This window comes from Siniperca chuatsi, linkage group LG23 (genome assembly GCF_020085105.1).
Source record: "Siniperca chuatsi isolate FFG_IHB_CAS linkage group LG23, ASM2008510v1, whole genome shotgun sequence".
Lineage (NCBI taxonomy): Eukaryota > Metazoa > Chordata > Actinopteri > Centrarchiformes > Sinipercidae > Siniperca > Siniperca chuatsi.
Window position 1 is genome coordinate 3,453,508 of NC_058064.1, and position 24,251 is coordinate 3,477,758.

Consider the following 24,251-nt stretch of genomic DNA (forward strand, 5'->3'; position numbering starts at 1 on the left):
TGATTTTTGCATTTAAACAAATCTGGGAATTTAGTTAGATGTAGTGAACAGAATCTTCTTGCTGCAGGGAACAGGAAACATCTACTTATGGGCACATCAGTTTAGTTACATTTAGTTTCTGTGTATTATTCTTTAGTATAAACCAAAAATAATTAACCTTATTTGTAGGCTAGGGTTTGACTGAGAGGATTTAATGTTGCAATTCCTAAGGTCCCAGTTCTCCATTCGTACAGAAAATCATTAAGTTATCGTTAAGTGTGTAATACATGTACATACATACATAAGTACATACAGTGTATATACATGTATTGATAAGAAATTGCTTATATACTCACATACATATTCTCTCTCTCTCTCTCTCTCTCTCTCTCTCTCTCTCTCTCTCTCTCTCTCTCTCTCTCTCTCTCTCTCCCTCTCTCTCACAGAGACCTCCAGGACCTTGATGACTCCACACAGCTTCCTCTGCTCTGCCACTTCTCTGAGACCGCTGAAGGTCTCACCACTATAAGAGCATTCAGGTACAACACGAACACACACACACACACTAACTTGTTTTTGTCACTCGTCTGTACTGGACGTATTTCAGCTGTAGACACTTGTGTTTTTTGCGTTTAACTGCCACACAAAGCATATTTTAATGCTTTGTGTCTATTTTCTTCCTTACACATGGCAAGGTGTTACATTCAGTCCCTGATGGCTTCTCGTTCACAAGCATGGCCTCTGCATGCCTAACCCCAACCCTTACCCCAAATTTAATTTAAGCTTAATTTTTACTGTAACCAAAAACTAAGTCTTAACCCTAAAATAAACCTTATGCCAGCTGTCTCTACTATCCCCAGACGGGGGATCATTCCCCACAATGTGACTGTGTAAAGACATCTGTATAGCCAAAACACAGTCATGAATTGCGTCCATTAATTGCAGGTTTGGTGGTTCAATCCCTAGCTGCTCCTGTCCACATTTCAAAGTGTCCTTGAGCAAGACACTGAACTACATCTGCTCCTGATGGCCAACGTCTTACATGGCTCCTTGAGTGTGTGGGTGATTGAGAGGTACAATGTGAAGCACTTTGGACGAATGCAGTCCAAAATAAGAATAATAATACATTATATGCATATGTGTAAGCTTTAATAGCAGTAGTAGTCAGTGTCATGACTACACTGATAGTAGTAGTAATAGGTAAGCATTATTATGATGTTAGCAGTACTTCTCTCAGTAGCTGTTGTAATAGCAACTGTTCTAGAGCCAGTTGCAGTGATATTAGCGTTAGTAGTTGTGGTTTTACTTATAACTGTAGTGACAGAAGCATTAGTTCAAGCTCGTGTTGTAGTTACAGTTATATTGGTAGAAGCAGCAGCAGTATCTTCCTGTATTTCTGTCTGCACCCTCTTTCCCATCGTTGGTATAATCCAACATTAAACAGCTCTCACGCTTTTTTTCTCCTCTCCTCCCTGAGGACTTCCTCTTCCTCACACACACACACACACAAATATACACAAATATACAAACACTGAGAGACTCACACACACATACGCAAGCACATATCATGCTCACACACACACAGAATGAAGTGAATATGGTGTTGAGACAGATTCTTGGCAATCATTGGATAGTTCCCGTTATCATTATCCCCTGGTCTCCCTCCAAACCAAGTCTGGTTTAGATGGCAGTGATATACTACTGAAACTGAACACAGATGATGACTATTTTATTCTTTTAACTGAAAATGTGTTTGTCGTCATCTTTTCTTTTTTCCTGTTTGCACTTTTATTTACCATTATATTTATTATGTGTACTTATAACTCCATTTCATACAGTGCTTCATTTGTGATTATTGTTTTAAAATTTCTGTTTTGTATTGAGTAGAGAGAGTTTTGAACCCTGTCGACATCCAGAGTGATGCTGTCAGTTAGGGATCAGAGGCCAAAAACGGGGGAAAGGACAGCCGAACGCAAACGGCAACAACATAGTATTTTGGTGAAGAGATTCATTGAAGAATGGAGGGATGTATTGCGTATCTTATGTATGCTTAAATGTTTGTTTCAGACACGAGGCTCGTTTTAAACAGCGAATGCTGGAGCTGACAGACACCAATAACACAGCCTACCTGTTTCTGTCTGCTGCCAACCGCTGGCTGGAGGTCCGAACGGTGAGAAACTATTTTATGAGTATTGTCTCACATGGTTGGTTACTGATTTTCTCACAGATACTGTAGAAGCATGTCCGCGTATACAGTGAGTCACTACATATTTTAGTTTGGATGGACAAATATATGGTCATTCATGCTTAAATGTTATGTTGTTCTCTCTTACACTTGGTTTGTTGGTGGATCTGTGTTCAAAACACACACAAAATTTTGATTTTGAATGATTATATTCTGTGAGTAAACATTTCTTCTTCTTTTCTCCTTCTCTGTGCAGGACTACCTTGGAGCAGTGATAGTGCTGACAGCAGCAGGAGCCTCCATATGGAGTTTACACTATGGTCTGCTTTCTGGAGGCCTGGTGGGCCTCGGACTCACATACGCCCTCACTGTGAGTTTTCTCTTTTAGGGTTCTCTGGTCTTATGTTCTATCACACTGTTTCTGTTTCTTTTCAATCTGCCTACCTACTAAAGTACCTGGCCACCTTCAGTCTTTGCTGTAAGTTTACTACACATAACTTCAGTTATTCCTACGCCTACATCTACATTTTCTACATCTCAAGGCATTATATCTCATTAATTGTACCTCTCCATTGATTCTTGTCTTTCTGTCTTTTTTTAAACTTTTGTCAGGACATTTTAGTCATACATTCAAGGTAAATTTAAATGAAAAAAAATTACATATTTAACACAGGTAGTATCAGCAAAGGACTACTGGCTGGTTTCTAGGTAAAATACTATACATTTTAAGCTGATGTGTGTGCTTGATGGGGACAGTATATGGCCACTCTCAGTGGAACTGAGTGGAAGAAAGGGAAGTTTATTGGGGCACCCAGTTCGTTTTGTCCCTTAGGGGTTTATGTCAACTGACTGTAGATATAATCATTATCTTAATAATGGAAAAATGATCCAGTCTCTTTGCATGTCACTGTGTAGGTCACCAACTACCTGAACTGGGTTGTGAGGAACCTGGCAGACCTGGAGGTCCAGATGGCAGCAGTGAAGAAGGTCAACAGCTTCCTCAGCACTGAGTCAGAGAACTACGAGGGATCTATGGGTAACTGAGTTCTTGTTATCAAGCTGTCATACACCAACATCAATCCAGTCTTACAAATTACATTCACATTTAACTAGTCTTAAATCCTGATGACATCTCAGACAAACCCGATCCAAAACTTGTGACATTATGCATCTCACTGTGTTTTGACATTTTCATAAAGACCCAGATAAGCCCAAGAGGAGAACCACATATTTGGCGCTTATTTATTCACATTTCAGATTCGATATCTCAGACAGCAAAACGGGGAAGTGTCTCTTTGCTGCTTTTTAGCAATAGCCTTCCACTAGCATCAATAACAAACAAGAGCGAAAAACAGGATAAGTATAACAGGATAAAGTAAGAAAATGAGCTAAAAGTCACCTTGCACACACATTTAGACATTCAATTTCACAAATGATTCACACAGCAGACCTCAATGTGATTTTGTTTTCCAAGTACAAGAGATGAAGATGTGTTGATGGCTCCTAATTTATAGAATGGAACAGAATGATCTGATCTAATGGTAAACCAGCTCTTGTTGTAACTGTGCAGTGCAATGTGTGTGTGCTTAAGAGTCCAGAAGCTGTGTTTTGGGTTTATGGGATGTGCTGTTGCTATGGTGAAATACAAATGCTGCTGGAATTTCTTCCTGGCAGGACAGATAACAAAACATAGAGACTTTAATTTTTTTAATTGTTATTTAATAAGGGTTGTGCCATTGAGATTACTAATATCTAACCAAGCCAAAGCAAATCTAACCAAACCAAACCTTTTCAAATATTGAACAAAAAAGGAAAACTTCTCCTTCAGTGGATCTGCCAAAGGAGCTTTCACCAAGACAGAGCAGCTTTTTCTGGGAACATAACAAGAACAATTCCTGAGGTTGAAGGATGGCTGAAGGTGAAGGAGTGAAAAGAAAACAAGAAAGATTTTCTTCCAGACTCCATTAAAGTATTAGAAAAGGAGGAAAGCGGAGTTACGATTAGGGTTTCCATCTTAGTGTTTCATATAAGGGTAATTTGTCTCATTGACTTTTCCTCTGAAATTTGTGTTTTACAGTAAATGACCCATGAAACCATAAAACAATCCCAAAACCCCTGAGTGACAGAGAACAGATAGATTCTTCCTCTCTGACATCATGGAAGCTTCCAGCGAATTGATAAAAGTTGAAAATTCTCCAAAGTTAGGGAGGAACAAACTAAAGGAAGCCTGCAGCCTGCAAGGCTGAAATTCTTATCTTGTCAGTGTCGTAATATGAGTAATGTGGCACATAGGCACCACTGTTTCTACTACTCAGCCTTGAAAACAGTTGTCTGCTGTGGCTGTGGAGGGAGCTTTGTTATAGTAAGTCTGAGAAAATTACTTAAGTGACATCACTTGAGTTTGGAGATAACACATTTTTAATGGAGTTTGAAAGACGTTGGCATTTTTACATTCATGGGGGGGTCTAACAAAAGATGGTATCCAGTTGCATTATAGCAAGTGTACTATAGCATCCAGAGTAAAATATCTCAAAAAATATGGATTGACTGTTGACATTCACGTCCCCCTCAGCATGAATTGTAATAACTTTGATGATCCCCTAACTTTATCGTAGAAAAGGCTTCAGTCGTAGTCATCTGGACACTGTTTTCAGAATCAAGACGTTTCGGCTCCCACCCGGAAGTCATTCTCAATTCACAATTGGTTTCAATTGGTTCAATGGGAGCCGAAACGTCTTGATTCTGTGTCCAGATGACTACGACTGAAACCTTTTCTACGATAGAACACTCCTGGACGAATGAGGGACTACACCGTCTTATCCCTTAACTTTTCATGTAGTTTTAATTTCTATCTTTTTACCAGTGTTTGCACAGGATCAGCACACAGCAATGCGGAGCAGTAGCACGTTAGATTATGTCCAAAATGACCACCACTTTCTAATGGGATGTGGGTACTCATGGTGTGGTTAAGTGTAAGGACTCAAACAAGCTGCAAGTGGAGGCAAAAATGTGCATCAGTGAGGTACAGTACTGTATGTGGTCTAGATCAGGCGAAAAGCTGTTGGATAAAAGCTTTCTGAAAGTGCTTACAAAATCCCCCATCCATAAATGGTTGTACAGAGCCAGGCAAGTAATTGGGGGTAATTTTTTGATAATTTGTGCACATGAATTACTATCAGTACTTCATATCACAAATTAGTAATTTATGCCCTACAACCCGTCGTTCTTGTGCACAATTAGTGCTCCATATGCTGCATATGCAAGCTGGCTGCTCGGTTCGAATACTGGACACAATTTTAAAATGTATATTCAAGCAGAGTATTTAAGTAACCTTAAATGATACAAAGCAGAATCTGGTAGTTTAGTGCCAGTTTGGTCAAATTTACACAAAATAATGAAAATGCAAATGGTGAACACTGCTTGGTGCCACCAAAGTTGGGGTCTAGTTCCTTTTGTTCCCACATAGATTAAAAAAAGGATGTTAAGAATCTTTTAATTCTTTCAATTAATAGTCTGAATCCCATATAATTAAACTGAGAAGAGCTACAACATCCATTGACATCCAGTCAGAGGTTCAACTAATCAATGAAGCCAAATCCAGCCACAAAGTCCAGAATCTTAAACTGGTCATAGTGTAAATAATCAGGACAAACATATACAAGTAAACTACTATTAGAAAAACAGATATCATGCCCTGATATATTAATAAAAACAGTTTTTGTGACATTTGTTGTTATCAAAGTAAATGTGCCTGTTAATTGTAGGATAGCTTTTAAGTTGTCCAGTGTTGTCCACTGTGTGGTGGCAAAATAGATTTAAATATCACAGTTTTAAAACTATAACTGTGGTTGTGGTGTCAGTGGGAAATCTCAACAACACTTTAATAGGAAAAACTGTGTATAACTGCAGTGTTATGACTTGGTCCATACGGTCTATATGCTCCTGTTTACACCAGCCGGGGCTGTAACATAGACAACTGGCAAAGCAGTAAGTGGTCTGTTTTATTGCTGTAGTGGTCTTATACTACAGACAGCATTTTCCAGTGTTGTCTGGTCCAGTGTCCTTCAGGGTAAGTGAGAGTTAAAATCAGAGAGAAATAAACCCTCCTGTGTTTCTGCCCATCTAGACACCTCTCAGGTGCCTGAGAACTGGCCCCAGAATGGTGAGATAAAGATCCAGGACCTGTGTGTACGCTACGATCCCGTGCTCAAACCAGTGCTCAAACACGTCAACGCGTACATCGAACCAGGCCAGAAGGTAATTAACATGAAGCTGTGAAGAGAGCGGGGCAGGGTTGGGTAGAGTGGTAGACTTACACCTATAGTGGCTTAAAAAGGCCAATATTGATAATTTCTGATGATATTAAATATTAATTTCTTCAGATATCTATTTGTTCTCTTATTTGTTAATTTTGAGACTAAAACCTTTCATTGAAACATAGGATAATGATAATATCAGCTACCTCATCTAATACCTTTAATGGTAACACTTTTCTTTAGCATTCATAAGCACCATAGAAACATTAAATAAATGGGTTATAATGCACTATAATGTAGTTCTAGCATATGTAGGGACAATTTAAAGTGTTTCTTAATGTGCAGTATTTGTCGACAATTATAACCTCTCCTATGGGGGGTTAAAGTAAAGTGTTACCCTTTTACTACTGCTACTCCCACTACTAGTACTCATTACTACATACTTGAATGGTGACCAATTAAAATGTTGCTGTTCAGGTAAAGAACAAGTTATGGGGATTTGTTCAGGTATAAAATATGTGAGTAATGTAGTCGAACTACTGCTTATACTGGAAGTGTTTGACACTAACTTTCCAATTTGTAAAAAACAAAACAAAATAATTGCCTAATTGAATCGGTCTTTCATTGGCAGAAAAGTATAGAACACATCCAACACATTAATCTACTATTTCACACAAATGTTCCAGAAATTTCTCTTTAAGGGACTCAGAGAAAATATTCCCTCAGAATTTGCTGTGTCATGACCAAGCTGAAGTTAAACTAGCAGAATTGTATTAGTCCATGTATCGAAGCAACTATAAATGGCAGGTAATTCACACACTGTTGCTGGGAAAGAAGGCCCTCACATCACACTGAAATAACAGGTGGTTGACGTGTCTATAGGCACACGGTAATGTTTGAGATCCAGGAGAGAGGGACGGGAGCAGCACAGGAGAAGGATGTTTTATATACATTTAAATATAACTTTTTAAATGATTGAAAGTTTTGATAATTTGATTTGCTACAAATTGATTATTTGATTTGTTTGTGTAACCACATGGTAAAAGATGTGTTGCATTTTGCTGGACAAATTGAAGGACTAAGGCTTCCTCAAAAAAATCGAGTCTAAGATGGGGTTTGTCAAAGTCCTTGCTCTCCTAAAATCCTCTACCATGTACTTGGTTTGTTTTGTGATTATTGAATTCAAAGACATTAGAGATCTGAAGATACAATCAACAATTATTTTTTCTCATCTTTATGTCTATTTTATATCAAAATTCAAAATAATCTCTATTAGTAAAGGTTATATCACTGCCACTTTGCTCCAGAATCATTACAAACTGTAGATGGGGAGCGTATGAATACAAAATGTTCCCAAAATCAAATATAAACATCATTGTGGAGTGTGCAGTGTTTATTTTTAATACAAAGCATCTCACACATCCAAAAAGTAATTCAAACGTGCACCCAGGTGTCCCACTGGGGTCTTGAATGTAATATTGTTATAATGTTTAAATTAACAAGTACAGTCTGGAATGTCAAAGATTAATAAGAAGATTGTGGATTTTGTTTAAATATGGACTTTTCCTTTGAAGTCACAGCCATGTGCCTCCAGTAAACTGTGAAGTGACACTTGGTGACCAAACTCCATCCACACTCAGCATGTACCTGCCACACTGTTATCACTCAGGTGTCTGATGTCTCACAGCAGTGTCACGGTGAAGCTTATTGACTGTCTCCTCTTCCTGTTAGGTGGGAATCTGTGGTCGCACAGGCAGCGGGAAGTCTTCTCTGTCGTTGGCCTTTTTCAACATGGTGGATATTTTCGAAGGTGGGTCTGTCTCCTGTCACACTGTTGACAGAGAGAGAGTTTTTTCCACTTCTTTCATCTTTGTTTCAGCTTTGGTTTCTATTCCTGCAGTCTCTCTCATCTGTCTTTGTCTTGCGGTCTTTCACCAGTTGAGTATGTTTGTCTCATTAAAGGGAGTGATTCTTAAGATAATCGCTTCTCTGTTTGGGAACATTGCTGAAGGATTTCCCACAGAGTTGTTGGCTTGAGTAGCCTTTTGTCTTTCAGTTGTCATGTTCCTTCTTGGCCATTTCCTCTGATCCACTTATGAGATGTACTTCAAAATAAATTGCTGTTAGACAGGAGGGTACTTCTACAATGATTTAATAGATCATAACATAAAAACCTTTACAGACCAACTGGTGGACAAGTAGTTTTCACTACTTTTAAATGTTTCATTTTTTTCTGCAGACATGCATAGCTGTTCAGTTTTAAAGAGTAACATTGAGCTATTATTTGGGGTTTTATTACATTTGCAAAGATGTTCACACCTAGCACATGGAACCCTGTGGAGTTTCTGACAACGCTATGGAGCAATATTCTTATGTTATATGCGCGATTACAAATGCAACGCAGTACACATCCCTGCTGTTGGTTTCATGCTATTCCGCTGATGGACAGTTGGTGTCAGCTAAATAAAATCAGATTTAAACAATCAAGATGACCCCTTACCATGGTCTCTGGCAACTATAGGGTGCAGGTTCTTAACCCAACAGAGGAGTACACTAACTTAACTGACTTTTCTCACAAAACATTGAGTTTTTTCTCTTGGTTAGTATAAGTTACGTTGACCTTAAATTTCATCCTGTCCAAACGAACAAAACAAAGGAAAATGTATTAAAGCACCTGATTAAGCCATATTCTGCAATGCTCTCGGCTTCCAAATAGCCCCCGGTCGGTGCACCTTCAGTTTCGAGTTGCTTGAATTTGTGGGTGTGCTGGTTGTACAGTAGTCAAAGTTGCATACCATATAACTGCAGTGGCCCTGTTAGAATGTGCTGTCTCGTAAAGGCAGGAAATGTAATACAAAAAAGGATAATTTGGCAGAAATTTGACTGTTTTGCAACACTAAATGCTTTTCAGTCTTTTTCACAGTGGCAGAAAGAGTGAGAGAAAGATGTAAAAATTACTTCCCCAATGTTTAACCTCTTCAGGGAGGTGGATGGGAGCGCAAAAATCAGCAAGTTTTCTGGGGAATCTGTTCTTATATTTAGTTACACTAGAACTAACAGCATCAATTGGATGAAAAATATTGATAGTAATTATACCCTGGTGTCATGATGGATCTAACCTGCTACATGTAGCCCTTTCAACTTAGAACATAATCACTCTTTTAGTTTACAGTTCCTTTCTAAAGTGGTAATCATAAACCTTTTCAGCTGTCTGATCCCTCTCAGTTCCTCTTACTCACTATAGCACATTACGAATGTGGCCCATTCATCACAAAATGTTTAGTCTCACTTAAATATTAAGAAACATTAGACTGAAATGTGTATTCCACAGTGGTGACTCTGTGATTAAGCTTAAGTGGAGGCATTAGCGGCTTGTTTTCTCGAAAGACTTTGATTATCAGCCTTTTAAATGATTCACACTCACTAAACTAGTCCACAGGCTGCAAATCCTTTTGGCATTTTTTATTAGCAAAGGGGGAATAAAGGCAGCACAAGCCCTCAATCGTTAGGTGATCCGATTAGATGATACAAAAGACCAGAACAGTAAAATCTACTTGATTCTACTATGGTTCCCATTTTAGGGGTTAGGACACTCCAAGTGGTCACAAGATAAATCTGTGGAATCACAAGATTATTAATATAAAATAAGAACAAAACATATTTCTGTATACATATGGAAAATGTGACAATGGTTCACAGGTTTTCTTATTGTCAACAAATCCCATGACAAGACTAAAACTAACAATTATTTTATCCTACTAACAAATGTTGTGTGTGTATCTTCTTCCTCTGAGCCATAGAGCGCCACTGTTGTCCAGAAACTATTAAAACACATCACTGAGCCGCACTGGGTGACATGTTCCTTCATCACCAAGAACACACACACTGTAGTTTATTCTGACTCAGTCCCACACACACCGTCCTGCTGCCCCAAACACTCACTAGAGCACCAAATGTGGATTAATTAATTAATTTCCCTCCGTTTGAGTAATATTTGCTAAAAACTACAGTGACCAGCTGTTAAAGTAAATTACTGGACCTTAAAAAAAACCAAAAACAAACTATATTTGTGGCCTGTTTTTAAAGATTTACGTCTTTAGTAGGAACCAACGGGCTGAGAGCCACAGACAGGAAGTCATAAAGTATTGTGAGGCAGACCAACACATTGTTAGTTTTGGTCTTTTCATGAGATTTGTTGATGATAAGAAAAATATAGAATAACACCAGACTTATCTTTAAGGGATTGCAGAGAGAATCTGATCTAAAGTTTATCTACTGACGCAAACCATTAAATTACATTTAAGCTCAATTGCAGACAAACATGTGACATTGCCTAAACTCAAACACAGTCAGAGACAAAATAAATATAGATATCGTAGTGGGTTTTGATAAAACTAAAGCACTACTGGAGGTAAATTATTAGGTAAGTCATTTAGATTGCCTTCAAAAGATGTCCTGTGCCAGCTCTAAACGTCCCTGTTGTATAGTAGTGTATATTTATGTTAGAGAAAATGTTTATTTAGCCACCCCTCCTTGCATTTCATCTCTTTTTAAACACTTGTGCAGGTCTTTCTAAGTGAGAATCCGAAGGTCTCTTTGTTCTTTGTGTGTCTTTAAAATCCAGACAAGAGGACCTGAAGTAGACTCTTCTATCACAGGATTAAAATAAGGACATAACAAAAGACGTGGTCATTTCCAGGCTATGGGACATATTTCTTCAAGACAGCAGTCATAAAGTCTTTAAACTTTCTTTTTTATTTATTGGATTTTGAAATTGTATTATTCTGTTTTTAGACTGGATGAAGATGACAGCTTCTAGATGAGATTACACAGTCACTTTTTCCATATACACACACACACACACACACAGCTGGGCAGACATTTCATTTAACAGTAAATTAAGATGTGTCAGCAGCATGTCCTTATAAAGCAGTGAAATAAAACCAGAGCAGCGTCCTGGTGACAGCTCTCCTGACAGAACTGTACAGAACAGTCTTGATTTCATTACCCCAAAAATATAACATTGTATTCGACAGAACAAAAACATTTATTCACTGGGAATAATTAAAGGAGTTTAAGTTTTAAGGGGATCATTTTTCAGTTTAAAAATGGAAAGGAGCAGTAAGTTTCGTTTTTTCAACCATGTTGGCCAAAATGACCATAACATTCTGTTTGCAGGGTTTTGTTGATCAGTAATAATCAAGTCAATTATTACTTGACCAGATGATGACATTTTTGAACCTCACAAACCTTCACACACACACACGCACACACAGCTGTGAAGGCAATAAAGTGTAAATCTCAAGCCAAAAGAACTAATGCCAAAACAGTGTTAGCCTGGAGATGTATTACCTCTGCACAGGGAACCTTTATGGGTTATAGATATGGAATAATCCTTAATGTTCTGAATAAAATTGTAATAAATAATTTTAACTGATGTTGCTTTTCCTGTTTATGTGTATTGTGACTTTTAGATTTGAGATGTGAGCATATGTTTGCATACTTGCAGGGAAGATTGTCATTGATGGGTTCGACATCTGTAAGCTTCCTCTTCAAACGCTCAGGTCGCGACTCTCCATCATCCTCCAGGATCCTGTGTTATTTAGTGGATCGATAAGGTACACAAACACACACTCAAACAGTGCTTCAGTATATTTTATTTAATAATCCCAACCTTAATGAAATATCATCATGGAAAGTCTGGTTGCTCTTAATGCCTTCATCCTCACTGACTTTTCACCATTACTGCGAACAACTTCCTGTTTATATGTGTCACCAACCATCACTCATAAAAATCCAGAAGAGTTCAACTTTCGATATCAAGTGCAGTATTAGGGCCTTTTCACACCTGAAAGTCCGAACCAAGGTTTGCGTTTTTGTTTTTGTTATGCGAGCACAATAAAGAACTACGTGACATACCTACATCCTGTCATCGTGACCTACATGAGCTGTGTCTCCTATACTTGTAATTCATTGGTTTGTAGACGGGCGTGCGTCTGTTGTTGGCGTGTTGTCATTTCAGCGGGTAGCCTTCTATCACAGTTTGGATGAATGGAGAAAAATTAATGAACAGATTCATTTCATTGCTGTTGTGAGTCTGCCAGAACTTCCTGTAATTGAACCGAAAGTCCGAAACATCCCAAAAAAAAAAAAAAAATCACATTAGAAACTAACTGAGCCATGGTTCAATTTGAGACCACCTCTTTCCATCGGACCAAGGTTCGGCTGGACCGTGGTCCCGGGGAGGTTTCACACCTGTAATTTTGGTTCCCATCAAACTGAAAAGTCAGAAAATCCAGACCAAACAAGGTAGCTGTGAAAGGGCCCTAAGATGCTCATTTATCTTAGAATATGGATAGTAAACTCCAGAAATGTGTTTTTATTTTTTCAATGAGCGATTGCATTGAGCCACAAACGCTAGTGGAACAATGGCAAGAAAGGAAGTGACATCAGCACTTTGGCGTCACACTGTTGAATTAACCATAGCTCATCTTTGGATGATATAGTGCAGAAACATCACATTATGAGCTCTTAGCCAGAAAGACAAATACAAAGTTGTTTTTTTTTTAAAAAACACACACTCAGTAGTAACATTTCATATCAAGCAAAACCCGAACTGCAGCAACAAGTGAATAAATAACTAATGGAAAAATAAATTGTAGTCTGAGTGTTTTGTCCTGAAAGACATTTGTCACATGACGACACAAAGTCCCAGCTGTGGGGTTAGTGGTTGAAAACACAGCGGGAACTCTGGCTTGGACCTAATCTGACTTTTGTCACAGACGTCACGGACTGAGGAGGTCGTTTGAGGATGAAGGATCCTGCGTCGTTTTCTGTCTCCTTCTACTTCTCTGTCATACACACTCTCAACCTCTGTGTGTTTGTATTACTAGAAGACACAGTGACTCTGTGTTTGTTATAAAAGACAAAGAGCATGTGCTATTTGTTTGGACAGATATGCCCCTCTAGATAACTGTGTGTGTGAGATGCAGAGAAGTGTGTGTGTCTTGGCATTTCCACTGGCGTTTGTTTATGTGAATGTAAGCCTGGGGTGAATGGTCGACAGTAACTGTTTCACATTGTTATCTTAGATGTTCTGACACCGTTTGACTCACTCTTGACTCTGCCACACACAGATTCGGTAAAACCATGCAGCAGATTTGTCACGTCGTGATTATGTCTCCAGTTATCCCTCAAAATCTTAGGGAGGGAGCCAGAATTAGAGAAGTTTAATGTTGGAAAATAAGCAAGCAATTAATTAAGTGCTACATTGGCCCTTAACAACAATAACATTAATAACGTCTCTGTATGATAAAGAGATACTCGGAGAAAACTATGCAGGGTCCTTTTTTTAATTTCTTATTTTAATATTTCATCTATTTTTGCTACATTTTCTCAATTGTCTCCCAATTTAAAATGTCAAGCAGGTAATTAGCATAATTTAATGTCTTATCTAGGGAGACATAAATAAGCAGCTTTACCTGAAGTTAGCTTTGTTTTGAAAATTTCACTCATCTCCAACTCCCTCTGTATGCTTTACATTCCTACACGCTTCTCCATCCGGGATCTCAACCAACCGCTGTGCTTTTTTTCTCCTTTTTTGGCCTTTTCAGCGCAATTTGCATTGTATATAAACAGTGCAAGCTCCGGACTTTCAAAGACTAAAAACATCTGTGCAAGTTGGTGGAAGCAATCTTTATGTGTGGTTTGTCCAGTCTTTGTAGGTTTCCGTAGGTTTGTCCCAAGCTTTAGCGCTCTCACCGGGTGGTGCATTAAATTAAAAGTAATGAATAACTTAAAGGTAGATGCAAGCTCTGTTGCCTTCCTCTATCAATGTACAATAACTCTAACCAACCATAACTCATACTTGAGACATCATTAACTTTATTTCTATTGTACAAAAATAGTTTGTACTATAGAAATAAACCCTCTGATTTCTGACATTACAAACACGTAAACCCAGTGTAAATTGTGTGCTCTTGTTGCAGGTTTAATCTTGATCCAGAGAGGACGTGCACTGATGATCGACTCTGGGAGGCGCTAGAGATCGCTCAGTTGAAGAACATGGTGAAAGCGCTGCCTGGGGGACTAGGTACTCAGATAAATGTCCTCATCTCAAGATAAAATTAGTTTTATTGCGGCAAAAGTCAGTTTTGAAGTCCTGCGGGATGCATTGATTAGCATGAAGAATCAACGAGTAATTTAATACTTCTGTTTAGTTGAATGTGTACTGTTTTGTGTCCAGACGCGATTGTGACAGAAGGTGGAGAGAACTTCAGCGTCGGACAGAGGCAGCTCTTCTGTTTGGCCAGAGCTTTTGTGAGAAAGAGCAGCATCCTCATCATGGATGAAGCCACAGCGTCTATAGACATGGCCACGGTGTGTGTTTTTGTGAGCGTGTGATATCAGATAATGTACAATTCTCAGTGACATGAGACCGTAAACCACACTTACAGAAGCGTCTTGCTTAATAGATCCATATGTTTGTGTATTCTCATCCAGTTTACTAATTCATTTTTTTACTCATTTCAGTTATAGACATCTGTGGAATGTAACTAAGTACATTTACTCACGTATTATACTTCAGTATAAATTTGAGGTACTTGTACTTTACTTGAATATTTCCATTTTATGCTACTTTATGCACTCCACTACAATTTAGAGTACAATATTGTTCCTTTTACTCCTTTTACTACATTTATCTGACAGCTTTAGTTTTACCTACAAAACTGATGATAACAATGCATCATGTTTTATAAGTTCATCATATGTTTTGTATGTAAAATATATTAAATTACCCAGCTACATATAAAAAATAGTTGAAATCAGCTCCACCTTGACAAACTACAACAGTAAAATGTGAATTACACATGAATGAATCAGTAGTAATAATCCAATAATACTATAAATGATAGTAAAACACTAACAGGGGTCATTTTGCATTTCATTATGAGTACTTTTACTTTTGATACTTTGAGTACATTTTGCTGATAATACTTATGTACTTGTACTTAAGTAATATTTTCAATGCAGGACTTGTACTTGTAGAGGAGTATTTTCACAGTGTGGTATTGGTACTTTTACTTAAGTAAAGGATCTGAATACTTCTTCCACCACTGGTTATAGAATTTAATTTAAATAAATATAAACTGTCAAATAGAAAGTTTATTATTTTTAAAGAACATTACACATCTAAAAAAACACATGGAAAGTGCTTGTAACAAATAGAAACAGAAAAAAAAAGTTTAAACATAGTCTCTTTCTTTCTGTGACAAACAAGATACAGCAGACAGTTTGCACTTAAATACTATTTAATATAACATAACACTTTAAACATGGCTTGACCCAAAGCAAAATACTGTATATTTCTGCCATTGAACTCATTGGGAACCATACATGTACCTGAAATCAATGTCATTATTGTTAAACAGTACCTCACCTACTGAGCCCTACAGCACCACAGATGACACCATTTATGTTCTTTTGAATTTTTTTCAAATAATAACTCTAACATCTCTTTTCTTCCTCGCAGGAGAACATCTTACAAAAAGTTGTGATGACTGCATTTGCAGACAGAACAGTCGTCACAATCGCAGTAAGACCTTCAATCTGTTGTTTTGTTGATTTTGTTGTTGAAAATTAAGCAAAGGGGACACAAACACAAGCTTTATTTGGACTAGACGATCAACAAAGTCCAGTCCTACAGTTAGCTGAGGTTCTAGGTTTGTTCAGTGCTGATAGATGCAGATATATGGCTCTTTTTCTTTGAGCTTCATGTGCATCTATTACGTTATGTTTTCCTTAAGGATGCTTTATGCATCCTTTTTCTGTATCACACTAACTGTTTTTCCATACTGTATCTAATATAGTTAATATTCCAAATGCAGTTAGAGTCTTTAATGTAAAGTCAGTCCTCTTCTTTCACTTACCTGCTTTCCTTTTCTAATTTTTTTTCTCTCTGTGTGATACTGTCTTGTCCTCTGTTTACTCTTTCTCCCTCCTTTTCTACTCCTCTTCTTTCATCCACCCTTCTTCCTTCAACCATTTCCCTTTCCCTTCCTCTTTTTCCATATATTTCATGTTTTTTTCTCATCTTCGCTTTTCTTTTATTTCTATACTTCCCATTTTCTCTTTTCATTTTCCTTGCACATCCTTTCTCTTTCATCCTTAATTCCTCCCTTTCTTCCTCTCCCCTTTCATTCACCTTTTTCTGTTTCTGTCCTTCTACACTTTTCTTTCTCTCCCATCCTTACTCCCTCTATCCCTCCCATTTCCCCCTCCATTATTTTTTCCATCCTTTCCCCTGCCCTCCTCTCTGTCCCTTCGTCCTGCCACCAGCATCGCGTGTCCTCTATCTTGGACGCTGAGCAGGTGTTGGTCTTCTCCTCAGGAATCTTGGTGGAAAGTGACTCGGGTCCCAACCTGCTAGCACAGGAGGGGAGCCTCTTCAGTGTGCTAGTGAGGGCTCACAAGTAGACCCGGATCAGCACAGACCACTTTATCTCTGCCTGAGTCTCTTCCATCTTTTCTCTTCCTTCCATTTTTCAACCTGTTTCTGTTTTTTCCTACTTTTCCTGGCTGAGCCTGGGTCTGCTGAAGCCTTGCTGCCACTGACAGCCTGGTTGGTATAAAATATAAAAAAACTACTGCATGCTCTTTTGTAGAGAGTTCATGTGCATACAGTACAATTTGGCCACAACCTGCAGTGTGAAGTGTTATTAAGATTTATAACATCCTTCAGTGCTTTCAGTATTCAGTTAGAGCATGTACAATTACCCTTACATCCACCTTCATGCCACTTGTTTAGGTGTCATTTTCTTCAACTACTTCTATTAGCTTTTTATGTGGGTATCCCAGGTGGTCCCTGTTATACTAGGAGATTTAGACCTGCAGTTCACTCAAGAAAATCCTCCCAGTTGGTCAGTTGGCTAAACTACACATGAGGATAAAATAATAATATATATATATATATATATATATATATATATATATATATATATATATATATATACATACATACAAATATTAGCTGATAAATCAAGAGCGTTGTTTTGCGTCTTAGACCCTTTTGAACTGCTAAGGTCCAATATCCAACATTACTGCATGTATATATATATATATATATATATATATATATACATACATACAAATATTAGCTGATAAATCAAGAGCGTTGTTTTGCGTCTTAGACCCTTTTGAACTGCTAAGGTCCAATATCCAACATTACTGCATTCAACAGTGTGTCAACCTATGTTATACTTCATTAATAACCCTGTTGTATCTGAATCTGACACTTGGGGTGAATGTCCGTTTCCCTTCAAAATGGGTTATTCTTTCTTCTGAAGGGAACCATGTTTTGAGTTGCTGATCCTTATCTCAGCAGTGTCAAACTTAGCGTCAAATCACAAGTCTCATGAAGCAGAAAGGGCAACATCATCTGCAAACAAACGGAGATCCCATCCCATCCCGTAGATGTTTTGAAACCAATAAGGTGATGGTTGAAATTTACATACAGAAGACAACAAGATGCCATAAAGACAGCCACAAAATAAGCATTCTCAAGACAGTGCACAAACCATGCAGAGCATTCGGTACATGTAGCCATGAGAACAACACGAAGACTCTGAGTAGACTCTGGCAACACTGTTGTGACTGAGGTTCTCCCCGATCTCTGATCTCACCGACTGGCTTTTTGGCATATTCTATCTCGAGACAGAGTGACATTGCCAACTGATCCACTGTGGCCTCCTAACGGCCTTGTTCTGTAACTTTTTTGTTAAAGTCATCCACTTTAAACCTGTTTTCCTTGAGTGCCCCTACAAAGAGCACAAGTCTCTTTGTAACACACAAATACCTAGACATTGCTCCTAGGAGGGAAATGTCAGGTCAGAGGGCACTGTCTAGAAAGTAATTAAATCTGATAATTTGTTGTTTGTTTTTTAACTGTAAAAAATCCTAGAAATTACTACTGACGACCATCAACTTATCAGTCTCCAAGACTGTAATAGTTGACGGCTCAATCATATGACCATAAATTTGTGTGCTGAAATGCATTTATTTTATTGACATTACCCCTCTTCCAGAACTTAATTGTCGCTTTTGCTTCGTTTCCAGCACCGTGTCCACACCATCCTAACAGCTGATCTGGTCATTGTGATGAAGCGAGGGAACATTTTGGAGTACGACAAACCTGAGACACTGTTGGAGCAGGAGGACGGGATGTTTGCCTCATTCGTCAAGGCTGACATGTAGACACACAGTCAACTGACAGACTGATCAGTTGGTTGCTCTACTTCTTTTGTGTGTTCTTAATGAGGCAGACAGACGTCTGTGACACTACAACACTCCAGTGAAGCCAATAATACACTGTGCTTCTCTGTGTATTCAATGGAAGAGAAAACCAGATCCAGATACACCATCAATCACCAGTTGATATATTTGAAATTTTGTACTTGAATCATTCAGTCAGTCAGCCAAATAATATTGCCTTTTTTAGAACTGACATTTAGAAGCACTGTATACAGAGTTTTTACGTTAAACAATGGAGAAATTCTTGGATCACTGACCTTTTAAGCAAACAGTATTAAGAGTAGAAAGTTTGAATAGAAATATGAAAGAAAAATAAATACACCAATGGCTAGATAATTTGGGCTAACTATGGCTGGAAGATAGTAGACAAATATATCTTTCTTTTGATCTGGGACTGAGCATAAAGATAACGCTGGCATTATTCTGTATATTTCTTATTGTCAACGAATCTCATGAAAAGACCAAAACTAACAATGTGTCTCTCAATTCTTTCTCACTTCCTGTCTGTGGCTGGCTTTCAGCTCCAAGCCCATTGGTTCCTGCAGTACTGAAGACGTAAATCTTTAAAAACACCTCACAAATATATAGCTTAATTTTTAAAAAGGCTCAGTAATTTATTAAAACAGCTGGCCAATGTAGTTTTTATCAATTGTCACTCAAACAGGAGGATATAGTGCATTTGTTGGGGACTATTTTCAGTGGCGGATGAATCCACATGTGGTACTCTAGTGAGTGTTTGGGGCAGCAGGACAGTGTGTGTGGGACTGAGTCAGAATAAACTACAGTGTGTGTGTTCATGGTGATGAAGGAACATGTCACCCAGTGCAACAGTGCGGCTCACTGATGTGTTTTAATAGTTTCTGGACAACAATGAAGCTCTATGGCTCAGAGGAAGAAGATACATCAGGCTGTGATACTCACACAACACTTGTTAGTAGATACATTCATTGTTGGTTTTGATCTTTTCATGGGATTTGTTGAAAAATATAGAATATAAGCAGATTTATGTTTTATGTTCTGTCCCTGGCCAGGACTTCCACTGATAAGCATATCATTTGGAAATCAATCACAGGTCAATTAAGTGATTGAGCTTTAACTTTCAACTTTCTGTTTCCGAGGCTGTGAAAACTGCAGAATTTTAAATGATGTGTAGAGACTTTTGACGCTTACTGTATCTATGGACTTGGTCACTTATGCTGCGGAGTTGTTTATTGTATAGTTTTAGATTGAGCTGAACTTTAAGCTCCTGTAAGGATCATTTTAAAATTGATAGAATTTCAAAAGTCTAATTATCTTGTTAAAAATGTTTGTTACATTTATTTTAAACTTATGCACAACACGTATCGGTTTTATTACTCTTTAGCACTTGTATTACACAATAATATGTAAGGGAGAAACTTGTATTTAAAATCCTTTTTAAAATAACTGAATATTGGCTTTGGCCAGTGTTCTGTGCTCTGCATACGTCAATGCATTGTGCAGCTTCTCGCTGTAAAGGATTTAAAATCCTAATATTTTAGACCCTGGTGTACAGTGGTATGTGCTACATTTTTATGTTCTGCCATAGAAAGAATACTGATAGAACTGACTCTGCTTTTGCAGTCAATAAGCAGTTTTTCTAAACCCTTTGTTACATCAAACCAAACTGTACAAACAGCTTTGTACCTACTTGAGGCTGCGTTCACATCATGTCAGAAGTTGGAGAACAGGACAACTTGAAGCTACGGCTTGACGCTCTCATTCCCAAATCCAAGACGAGGGTTGTAGAGTGAACTGTTGTGGCGATTCTTCTCCTGAACAAGTGTGACAAAGGAAATCAACAGCGAAGGATTTGCTGCTATTTTAGATGTCTGTTTTGAAACACTTCTGCAACTTGTGACATCAAAAAAAGGAGACATCAGACCTTAAATTGTCCTCGTCCTACTTGCAGTTTCCACCAGGAGGTCGACCTGTATGTTTTTTCCAAGTTTTCAATGCTGTATGATGTCAGCATGGCAAACATTTTCTTGGGACAAGATCAGCAGATATCTTTTGATGCAAGTGCAAAACTGCCACGATCAGAGAACAAAGGGAGCATTGTGAGTGTGCGGAGCCAGTTGGCAACCAACTTTGGTGTAAAGAAGGTGGAGATATACCAGAAACAAATCCAAAATTAGCTTTTTCACACAGGCAAAAAGCTTTGTACTTCCCAAAGATTTACAACTCTGTAGAATGGTTTAACTTTATGACATTCATCTTCATCAGATACAGAGCTATCAAACAAACCATCACAGCCATGTTTTGTAATGGTTTCAATCGTTTGTTTTAACTGTTTTACTTCTGCTCATTATCATGGTTTACTTCCACCTTTATTCTGTTCTATCAGTAGTATTTCTACGCCTACACTAGTGCAAACACTGTAGGGTGTCATGGCTCAGGCTGAAGCCGGTGAACCCGCTGTCTGTCTGTGGTCATGCTTTGCTGAATTTGTTATCCTCTGGGACAATAGACACCCAACATGAGCTCCCATTAACTCCAGAGATGTTTAATGGTTTGTTGTGGACTGGTAGTGATTTAAGATACTGAAGAGTTCCAGTGGAAAATACTTTGATCCAGAATCCAAACATGAATCAGTTGAAAGGATGCAAGGATTTCTTCAGAGCTCAAACGTAAAGCTTGTAACTTGTATCTGCATTAATTACTAATAGTTTTTATATTGACATTGAATCAAAGGGCTAAATGTAACGTAGAAGGTATCCACAGAGAATTATCGCCAACTCTGCAGTTTCATTTATTTGGGGTTTTCCAGCCCACAAACTCTGCTCTAATCAATTTCGTCTCCGGACAGACAAAAATTAGCAACTAGCTGGTGAAGAAATTGGAGCATTTGGCAGCTAAAGAGCCAGATATTTGTCTCTGGAGTTAGTCCAGACAAAAACAGATCTAAAAGAAGAGTGAATAATGGACTTAACATTCATCAGATGGACACAAACACGACTCCACAGTCACTATAACAACTTTATTACACAATAACGTGTCAGATGTTGTCTTTCCAGCTTGTTCTGCTGCCCCCAAGTGGCCAAAAAATCAAGTAATGCAGCTTTAACACGTCGTCAGTGATGCCAGCAACAGGTGTTAAAGCTCACTGATTGGATGATTCTTACTGCAGTGTTCCCTTGGGACTTGTAGTGATACAGGAGACTCCTAAAGACGTATTACAGAAACAGTCTTGAACCTTTGACTTCTTTCAGTTAACTAGACTGTTTGTTTCAGTGCAGCTGAACATTGATTGTACTGATGATTTAACCAAGTGTTGGGAATGCTGTTCGGGGCAGTCACATTGTCTGTGCAAACAGTTAACAGCATTTTTACTTCCATAACTCACATGAACATCGAAGTAATTATTCCTTTAAAGCAATAGCCGGACATTTTGGGCAATACGCTTATTCGCTTTCTGGTGGAGAGTTAAATGAGAAGATTGAGACCGCTCTCATATCTGTACAGTAAATATGAAGATATAGCAGCTGATTAGCTTAGCTTAGCACAAAGACTGGATACAGGGGGAAACAGCTAGCCTGGCTCTGTCCAAAGGTAGCAAAATCCACCTGTCAGCACCACTAAAGCTCACTGATTAAAACTTATATCTTGTTTGTTTAACCCGTACAAAGAAAATGTAAAAACAACGATGCTGTTAGTTTTACGGGAGCTAATGTGCCAGACTATTATGTAATAATGTTATATTCCCAGTTATTAGTCATGTTTTTATAGAGTCGACCAGACTCTGCCAAATCGATCATGTTAGCGTTGAAGATATTAGTTTACAATCCTCTTTTTATTTTCCATTAGCAGCCAGTGTGCTGCTTTAAACAAAGTTTGTGCTTCTGAACAAAATAACGAGAAAGCAAACTGCTAATTAGCAAATATTTTATTTACATTTATAGAGTCACAAAGCTGTCTCAATAAGTTTTTCAGCTTTTCTAGAATCACTCGTCCCATCTCTGTAGAAGTGGTGCTATTGTCCCTTTGTGTTATTGTGATCAGTTATACTTATGATATGCTTTTAAATGAGATTTTAAAATGACTTTGTACTGTAGACTAAATGCCAAATAGATTCTTTTGCAAGAATTTCAGCATTTTATTTTTTAAATGTACTCGCAGATGTTTCATCTCAAGAAGTTGCCTCGGTGTGTTTTTCCCTGTTACACAACTCGTTCTGTGATATCTGCCCCATGTCCATGATTATAGCAACACCTGTGCCACGTGTTGATCACAAGCATGGAAGCACACTTACAGTTTATTCTCCTTTTTTTACATTCAAACTAAAATCTTTAATCTCCATTTACTTCCTTTATTTATTCACTCGTACATCTTTTGTCTCTGCAGTTACTCCTCCTCCTCCTCCTCCATCTTCCCCTCTCTTAATGACAGAGTGTTCTTCCTGTTCTTTGATCCTGATTCAGCCTGGCCAGAAGTACGTTTCATAAATCTTTTGTGTTTAGTTTTACTGCATGTGAGTGTCTGGGCTCGTGTTTCCATGCAGCTTCTGTGCTTGCGTCTGCACTCGCCAGCCAGAATCTGCAGACTGCTGCCTTGTAAATTCTTCGCTTCGCACCACAAACCATATTTGTCTTTGAGACGATGTCAGTGCAAAAACAGACAAAAGATAGAAAGACACATTATTTTCTTTTATACTGTGTTAGGACACGGAAGATGGATTTAACTTAACTTACTTTAACTTTAGTTTTGGGCAACAAACAAATAAAAAGACTTAATGTTTCATATATTAAACACAGCACAAAGGTGGAAATGTGGGTTAAATTTAGGGTTTACATTGACAGTCTGTATACCTGCATGTAACACAAAGTGAACATTACACACACGTTATCTACGCAGACAGTTTTCTTTACTCTCATGAATGCACATTTGACTGTTAAAGAATGCAACTTAAATGCCAGATGTCATTTTTACAAGTACAGGTTAATGATTTTTTAAAATTCTAAATGTATGTAAGTGTACATTCTGTATATCCAAGAATTTTTAAACCTATATAGCAAAGTATTATTATGTGTGCCTAATTTTTTTACACTTGAAATGATAATAAAATGGTTTTGAGTGAAGTGAATCTTTTCTTTCTGCAGTGCATGACCCTCAACATGTCGGCTTATATATAATATATATTGCTAAATAGCGCCCCCTGGTGACAGTCTCAAATATTTAGATGGTAATTCTACTCTGCTTTGAAAGCACAGCTGCTATTAGAACAATGTAGTATTTAAAACCAGGTAATAAAGAATAAATAGACTTATGACAGTCAAACACTGCAGTGTATACCAAGAAATGTGTCAAAAAATCACATTCTTTAGGCTATTTAATAAACATTGCATCATAAACAAATGAAATTGTGTTGTTAACTTTTCAAAGATGTGGTTTATTTTTCTAGTAACAGTAGAACTGCAAGTCAACAATTATTCTGATGCAAAACAGTCAGCAGCATAAACAAGTAAAATTGAGGGTCTTATTTTACCTAACAATTCATTCTACAT

General features: G+C 37.9%; 1 protein-coding gene across 13 annotated transcripts in view; it reads left to right on the forward strand.

Annotated features, from left to right (window-relative positions):
• abcc9 (ATP-binding cassette, sub-family C (CFTR/MRP), member 9) overlaps nucleotides 1-23,825 on the forward strand; it is a 69,436-nt gene extending 45,611 nt beyond the window's left edge. For 10 of the 13 annotated variants that reach the window (XM_044186105.1, XM_044186095.1, XM_044186098.1 and 7 more), the window contains 11 exons: nucleotides 426-518; nucleotides 2,047-2,149; nucleotides 2,421-2,534; nucleotides 3,080-3,200; nucleotides 6,291-6,421; nucleotides 8,152-8,230; nucleotides 11,930-12,038; nucleotides 14,409-14,512; nucleotides 14,666-14,799; nucleotides 15,953-16,015; nucleotides 18,535-23,825. In XM_044186105.1, coding sequence (XP_044042040.1) covers nucleotides 426-518; nucleotides 2,047-2,149; nucleotides 2,421-2,534; nucleotides 3,080-3,200; nucleotides 6,291-6,421; nucleotides 8,152-8,230; nucleotides 11,930-12,038; nucleotides 14,409-14,512; nucleotides 14,666-14,799; nucleotides 15,953-16,015; nucleotides 18,535-18,672 — 1,189 coding nt within the window. In that variant the 3' untranslated portion in view covers nucleotides 18,673-23,825. Of the gene's footprint in view, nucleotides 1-425; nucleotides 519-2,046; nucleotides 2,150-2,420; nucleotides 2,535-3,079; nucleotides 3,201-6,290; nucleotides 6,422-8,151; nucleotides 8,231-11,929; nucleotides 12,039-14,408; nucleotides 14,513-14,665; nucleotides 14,800-15,952; nucleotides 16,016-16,758; nucleotides 17,042-18,534 lie in introns of all 13 variants that reach the window. The other 3 variants (XR_006376829.1, XR_006376830.1, XR_006376831.1) reach the window with 1 other exon arrangement.
• Nucleotides 23,826-24,251: the final 426 nt, after the last annotated feature.